The sequence below is a fragment of the Pteropus medius genome, unplaced genomic scaffold (assembly GCF_902729225.1).
Source record: "Pteropus medius unplaced genomic scaffold, Ma_sr-lr_union100, whole genome shotgun sequence".
In the NCBI taxonomy this organism is placed as follows: Eukaryota; Metazoa; Chordata; class Mammalia; order Chiroptera; family Pteropodidae; genus Pteropus; species Pteropus medius.
In genome coordinates this window covers 377,574-385,091 of record NW_024352947.1, presented here as the reverse complement: position 1 = coordinate 385,091, position 7,518 = coordinate 377,574, and the positions used below count along the sequence as shown (strand labels likewise).

The window sequence follows — 7,518 nt, the reverse complement described above, 5'->3', positions numbered from 1 at the left end:
CGGGGCCAGGGCGGCCGGGAGGGGCGGGGCGCGGGAGGGGCGGGGCCGGGCGCGGGGCGGGGCCAGGGGCTCCGGGCGCGGGGCGGGGTCGGGAGCGGCCGGCCGGCGGGGCATGGCGTCCATGGCGGCGGCGATCGCGGCCTCGCGCTCCGCAGTCATGAGCGGGAACCGGCCTCTGGACGACCGGGAGCGGAAGCGCTTCACCTACTTCTCGTCGCTGAGCCCCATGGCCAGGAAGATCATGCAGGACAAGGAGAAGATCCGCGAGAAGTACGGGCCCGAGTGGGCGCGGCTGCCGCCCGCGCAGCAGGACGAGATCATCGACCGGTGCCTGGTGGGGCCCGGCGCCCCGGCGCCCCGCGCCCCCGGGGACCCCGGCGGCCCCGACGAGCTCGCCCGCTTCCCGGGCCTGCGCGGGCCCACGGGCCAGAAGGTGGTGCGCTTCGGGGACGAGGTAGGCGCGGGCGGGGCCCCCCGGCCCTACCCCCACCCCGCACCCCGAGGCGCCCGGGCCGCGCGGCACCTGCCCGAGCGCAGCCGTCCCGCGGGCCGCGGTGGCGGGGGCTGGAGAGGCGAGGGCGCCGGGCTGGGAGGGGCTGGGAGGGGCGTCCTGGAGCCGGAGGTCGGGGTGGGGGCCCCCCCGGGAGTCGGGAAGAACCGCCGAGAGCAGGAGGTCTTTAAAGACCCCGCATCTGGACCTGCTCGGCGGGGCCCGGAGAACCCTCCCCGCCCCCTCCGGAGCCGAAGGCAGCTGCTCTCGGGCGAGGCCGACTAAAGTGGAAACAGCAGGAAATTCAAGCCAGGCGAGCCTGGGTTCTAATCCGCTCTGCCTCCCAGTGTATGGCCGTGGTGACTTCACCCCTTAGAGGCTCAGCCCGGCGTGTAAGCCTGGGCGTGATGATGCCCACGCCCTGCCTGCGCGGAGGGCACTCAGCAGATTGTGTGTTTGGTAGTGATGTTTGTGAGGCGGGTGGGGACGGTGACATTGCCAGGCAACGTAACCAGAAGGAAGAGGTGCCTTCCAGGACAAGGAGGCAAAGAGCAAAGCCCCCCATGTTTCCCGAGCGAGCACAGTGTGTGTGTGTGGCTTCGTTCTGGGGTGAGCGTGGCCGCCCCGTTTTGCCACGGAAAAACTAAGGGATGCATTTAAATGAACTACCGCAAAACTTGGTACTTGGAAGGGCACGTCTGGGGCTCTGTAGAAGGGCGGGCGCTGTGAACCACACGAGGAAAACCTCAGAGACCACCCGTGCCAAGGCCGTCTCAAGGGCCTGGTGGTTTTCTGCCTTGCTCAGAAACGGGCGTTTTCTTGGAGAAGTGTTTAAGGCCTGTTTGGTGCCATTACATTTTGCACTGTCTTTATTTGGCCTTTCAAAACTCCACATTTGCCGTGAGAGGCACAGACAAAAAGCCGGGAGAAGCATGGAAATGGGCGGCACTCCCGCGGAGGCCGTGGGAGGAGGGCCAGGCCGGGCCCGGAGCGCCGGAGCCAGTCCCGGCCGCGAGGGGAATTCCAGTTAAGGATGAGCGTTAAGAGCGATTTTCAGGCTTGGGTGTGCTTGGACGTCTATGAAAACAAAACGCTGGTGGCCCTGAAGCCACTTGAACGCGGGGGAAGGGCGCGAGGGCAGAAATGCTGCCAGCACTGCCTTCTCCGTCGGAGTCAGAGGAACAGGCTCCACGGGGCTCTAAGCTCTGAAGGCTGTGCCAGGAAAAACAGGGCGTGGTACCCGGGGACGAGGGACGCGTGGGCTTCGGATGCGTCCCCAGGGCCGCGGCGTTTTCAGTGTGACACACGTGTCTCTCCAAACACGTCTGCCGGGTTTGCGCTCAGATTCGGGGGATGAAAATTTGGAAAAGTCCTAACTAAATAAACATGAGGAGAAATAGGCCTGTAAGTGCTGTACTCACAGACGTTGGCTGGTTTTCCTTAGTTTGGTGTATGGCTAAGAATATCCTCGGGCCTGCTCATCGTCAGAGCCCATGCCATATAAGGGCCACTGTCACCGATAAGGAAAGATGAGGCCAAGTTCGTTTTGTACCCTGATTCCTTCTCTGGGTGCTAGACCGAGCTGTCTGCATTTGTACACCCAGCGTGACTTCAAAGCACACGGGACCATCCAGTATGGTACCTGCACGCCCTTCCAGGACCCAGCCCGCCCTGTGTTTTCAGAATCGAACTCGGCTTTGCCACACGGGCTGACAGCATGGCCCGGAATGCCTCTCACCAACCTCAGCACAGATGGCAGAGGGGCAGAGACAGAATCTGTGGAGGGCGCGTGGGACGTTGTCCAGAGTGTGTTTTGCCTTCAGCGGCTGTGTGGTTAGATGGAGCTCGGGACTTTTAAATGCACCCCTGGACCTGGCAGAGGTTGGCACCAAAGTGGAGTCGATGGTCTCAGGCCCAGGAGGGTGGCCTTTCCTGGGGAGGGCGGCGTCCGGGGAATGGAGCGATGGATAAGGACAAGGGGTGGGGGTGACCCCTGGGTAGGCTGCTGGACCGGGTGGCCTTCATAGGTGGCCCCAGCCAGGTCGACTTGGGCACTCTGTCCCTTCCCACTTGATCCGCCTTCCGATGTGGCCCCAGGAGCCTCCGCAGCCAATCACAGAATGGGGAATGCTCCCCAGGGCCCTGCAGCCCCCTGCCAGCCTGACTGCACCTGGCAGCCATCCATGACGTCTGACCGATGGGTGCTCTGGGGGACCACAGCCCTCGCTCTGGCCAGTGGCTGCCCTTAGAAGAAAGGCAGGGCGGGGCCTCGCTCACCTGGCACACGGGGCCCCCAGAGCCTCTCCTGAGGCTGCCACAGAAAGAGCCCGGGTTCGAATTTTGACTTTTCGGAGGTGGTCAGTCACCGACTTCTCCGAGCTTCAGTTTGCTCCTCCGCAGTGGGTGACACAGGGACAGGATGGCGGAAGAGACAGCGTATGTGAACGGCCGATGGTCTTAACTTGTTGGGGCTGCCGCAGGTGAGAATGTTCCTGTCACTAGCTGATCTCCCCCTTTCCACTGGGGAAAATCACTGACTCTTCTGACGTAAGTAATTCCTGCTGGTGCTAAGCCCGGGGTCGGCCACGTGAGAAGCATCTCTGCCCTGGTGGCCCCATGACGTGCCGTGGGGCACGCATCTGAAGCCTCGGCCTGCTCTGTCCTCAGTGCACTGTGGCCTGTCTCCCGGTCCGCAGTCACATGGGCCTCGGCTCGTGCCCCCCTTCCAGCTGCCCGGGAGGACAAAGACACCGCCTGTGCCTTTGAATGTACACCCCCCCCGCCCCCTCTCTGGTAACATTTTTGTATTTCACATGGCAGCATTTTAAGTGAGATCACGCAACTGTGGCCTCCAGATGTGACCATTGTCAGGCGTTCTCGTTCTTATGGGCTGCAGGACCAGCAGCTGGAGACTTGGTAGTGCCCTGACGATGGTCGTGGCCCTTGGTGGCTGCGAGCATGGTCGGGGCCCCGTCCGCGGGTCGCCGTTGCCTCCGAGGGGGCACCGCCCACGTAGGCCGGGCGCCGTTCCTGCCCTCGCGGTTGGTCTGTAAAGGCACCAGCTTTGCAGGTGACTGGCCTGGCGCAGGGCGGGGCTGGCTGCTTTGGAGCATTGAAGTGACGAGGGACCGATCGGATTTGCAGTCCTTCTGTCCTTGGAGTCAGCTGTCCTTGGAGTCAGCTGAGCGGATCTCTCTCCGAGCCCGTCGTGTATTAGAGGCTGGAGGCATCCGGGCTTAGGCCTCCCACACTGTTCGCCAGCGCCTTTAAAACCCCCCGCCTGACGGTCGGATCTCATGCGGCTTCAGGGCAAGGCCACCAGCCCCTCCTGCCCCTGTCATCTCTCTTGTGCAGAGAATGTGTCTGTCCCGCTGCCGCCCTGGGAGCCTTAACCTCTGCAAAACAAGAGGGGCGCCCAAGGCTCACCTGGAGCCCCGCCCCGGCCACGCCCGCGCTTTTCCGGGGGGGCCTTCCCGCTGAAACCAGGGCCCCAGAAGTTTCCCTCTGGCCCTCAGGCCAGCCTTGGAGCAGACAGGACGTTGGGTCAAGTGTCCGGTCCGAACCTTAGGGCACGTTTACAAACAGGTGGTTCTAGCCGAGCGTCACCGGCTCGGAGGTCGGAGGTGGCCGCGCCCTTCCTCCGCGGTCGCTTTGGGAATGGATGGTGTCGCTTTGGGAGGTGGAAAATTTGCATCTTAGAAGGGTTTAGAGATTCCCCCAACTTGCTCCACCGCTTCCTGTTATCAAATAGAGAAAAAAATAACCTGAATTTTAGGAAGGTGTTGCTCTCTGCTCCCTGCCCCACCCCGACCCCTGGCCAGCGACCTAGCGGGTCCGAGCGCGTCCGCGAGGGTCACCGGGCTCCGAGCTCTGTGCCCGACGCGCGGCTCCCTGCGGGCCTTAGGCGGGAGACCCCGGAATTTCGGGCGGATGGTGTACACGCGGCTAGGGACCCGGATTCCTGGCGTGGGACCTGTCACCCGCACCCCTCCACGTAGCATTCCGCCTTTGCTTTTTCTGCCCTTGGCAGAAAAACAAACAAAAATTTGAGGGTTACTTTCTCCGCATCCTGGATTTTTCTTTAAGGAAGGCGACATGTGTAATTAAGGTTCCCACCTCTGTTTGGCGGGTCCATGGACTTTTCAGAAGAGATGACGGGGCGGGTGTGGCCCTGGGTGTCTCCGCACCTGGGGTTCCGGCCCTGGGCGGGGGTCAGAACGTGGCCGCGGGCCCAGATCCAGCGCCACCAGCGGCGCGGGGAGGCTGCCCAGCCGCCCCCACAGGGCAGCTCCCCAGGAGGCCAGCGGTGGGAGCCAAGGCAGCGACCTTGGCCTGGCTGCCGTGGGAGGCGGCCCCGGGGCGGCCGGGGAAGAGGTTCTGCGAAGACTTAAGTGACTAGGTCACTGTCATGCAGGGAGGCAGGGGACAGCTGGGAAGCACAGTGTGCTGGCTGGTCTGGAGTCGCTGGTTAATGGGCAGGAGTCACTTTTACACTCCAAGCGAGAGATTCCCTTAGTAACAACAACAGCAAAAATATATGTCCATTTCTCAAAAAAGCCAATGAAGACGAGACCGGACTGTTTAAACTTCCTATTCTTCTTCTGCTCCATTCCTGAAACAGCCTCTGACCCCGGCCCCCGTGCCGTCTCTACACATGGCAGGGTACGTGTTCCTTCTTCTGCAGGTCAGGAATTCTTACAGTGGGGTTTGTCCCTCAATGGTTGTGACTCCTGGTTAGTGGCATGTTAGCATTTTGTGGACCCCTTCTGGAACCCGGTGGGGTTGCCCATATGAAGCCGGAGACGCAGTCACGCTCAAATAAAGCGTTAATGTTATTGGCCGTGTGACGTAACATTCTATTTAATGCCCGGGTTTTCCGGACTTGTTTTTTTGGGTTTTGAACGGTTGGAGTTCTGTGAGCCAGGCAGAGGTACAGTCATTCCCCACACCCCCACATGCCCGGGTCCCCATGCCTTGCAGCGCGCCCATTTACGCCCCCACACGCACCTGCCCCCACACCCCCCCACCCCCCCCACCACCCCAGCCCCCGCCACGCCCCGCATGCCCAGCCCCCACGCCCCCACACCCCAGCCCCCACGCCCCACGCACCCCCAGCCCCCACACTCCACACACCCCCGCGCGGCCATCAAACCCACCACCACCGTTCACAATCCCGTTGCTCTGAGCATCCCCACCATGTGGTGCATTCGTTGCAATCGGGGAACCTACAGTGACACGTCATTGTCACCCACAGTCTATCGCTCACATTAGGGTCACTCGCGGTGTGTGCTCCGTGGGTCTGGACGAATGTATAATGGCCCGTGCCCACCATTACAGTGTCATGCAGCGTATTTCGCGGCCCTAAACATCCTTTGTGCTCCCCCCGGCCCAGCTCCCGTGTCTGGCGGTCAGGACTGTCACAGCGCATGTCACACACATGTCCCTGGAAGTGAGTCGTGGCCTTTCTCTACTCTGAATGCTGGGACGAGGGAAAGAAGGAGCGGAATGAGCCTTGCCTGGGCCTCGGCATGCGGGGCCCCATCCCCCGCCGTGGCCGGTCCGCCAGTGAGCACGGCCGCGATCTCGTCCGCCGTGGGCAGGGCGCGAGGGGGCTGGCCCGGAGACCTGGCCCCGTGAGAGCGGCGGGGACGCGGCTGGTGTCGGCGAGGTCCTCATTTGGGGACGATGAGAGCCCCCAGCAGTATCGATGGCGGGTACCTCGGCAGAGAGCCCTCAGGCTGGAGGTCAGCGAGCACAGCCGCGCGGCCTTGTGGCCAGGTGTCCCCGGGGTGAAGAGGCCGTCAGGCATCACGAAGGACAGCTGGGCGACTGCCCAGGGGAACGGCCGCAGAGGAATTACCTGGGGAGCACAGACCTGCCCATGGAAAGGACACCTGAGGCACTGTGGTCTGCAGCCAGGCCGGGCGCCGCTCTGCGGGGCACTCTTCAGCGTCTCGAGTGTGGCATCTGTAGACAGCTCCAGCGTGAACCCAGGAAGGGGGCCATTCCCCCGGCACCTGTCACAGAGCGCCACAGGGAGGGCATCTGCGGGAAGGTGCGGTGGTTCGGGCGGCGGCCTCAGGAAGCCCCCGCCTGTCCTACGGGGAGGCGAGTCCGTGGCTGCCACAGGAGAGGTGCCATGTGCTCCGTGACACCGTGGTGGCCTGACTGTGCCCTGGTGCTCACGGCGGCTCCTGGAAGCCCACGCTCCCCACTGCCCTCTCGGGCCCTCGTGAGGAGGACCTAAGGGCCACACGCGGGTGCCGCCTCGCTCGCACACGCTGGAGATGCGGCAGCATGGTGCGCGGGCGCCCGGCTGGCAGAGAGCCGGGGGGACGCGCTCCGGAGTGTCCGCTCACGCTCGCGGGGGGAGGCGGCTGCCGTTTGAGCCCGAAACGAACTCTAAGTCCGGTTTCTCCCTTTAGAATCCTGGAGTCGTCGTGAATAGTCGTGACTTTCCCAGAGAAGTCAGCCAATCGTAGCGGACTTATTTGTAACCCAGTGACCTAGAAGCAAAATGACCAAAACCCTTTAAAAGTTGAGTCGCCGAGAGTGCACGTAGTGGAGAATGTGGTGACTTGGCTGCGCCGGGTCGTGTGCTCAGCGGTGAGCACCGCTCAGGGGCGTGAGTCGGAGGGGCCCGTGCTCACTGGCTGTCCTAGCGCCAGCCCGGGTGACTGGCCGACTGCTGGCAAGGGGCATGGTGACGTCTTTGTGGGTGGTGACACCGTCGTGTGCAGTTAATACCATCACATGTGGTGACATCGTCGTGTGTGGAGACACCGTCGCGTGCAGTTATAACCCTCACGTGTGGTGACACCGTCGCGCGTGGTGACACCTTGCGCAGTGTTATAGGCACACTCCGCATCCTGCAGCAGTGGCAGATGCGGACACCCTCACGGGCGTAGGTGACGGCAAAACGTGCTCGTGAGGAACGGGTGGCCTTCGCGTATTTATCACCGTTGTGGGGTTTTCCCGGTACACACGCATTTCTGAAACGCACACATTACAGCACGGCACAGTGTCCT

At 62.7% G+C, this 7,518-nt stretch overlaps 1 protein-coding gene across 2 annotated transcripts in view; it reads left to right on the top strand.

The window, feature by feature from the left end:
- Positions 1-71: 71 nt before the first annotated feature.
- The window catches only part of CUNH1orf198 (chromosome unknown C1orf198 homolog), a 23,273-nt gene continuing 15,826 nt past the window's right edge, over positions 72-7,518 (top strand). For both annotated transcript variants that reach the window (XM_039850309.1, XM_039850308.1), the window contains exon 1: positions 72-454. In XM_039850309.1, coding sequence (XP_039706243.1) covers positions 113-454 — 342 coding nt within the window. In that variant the 5' untranslated portion in view covers positions 72-112. The remainder of the gene's footprint in view (positions 455-7,518) is intronic.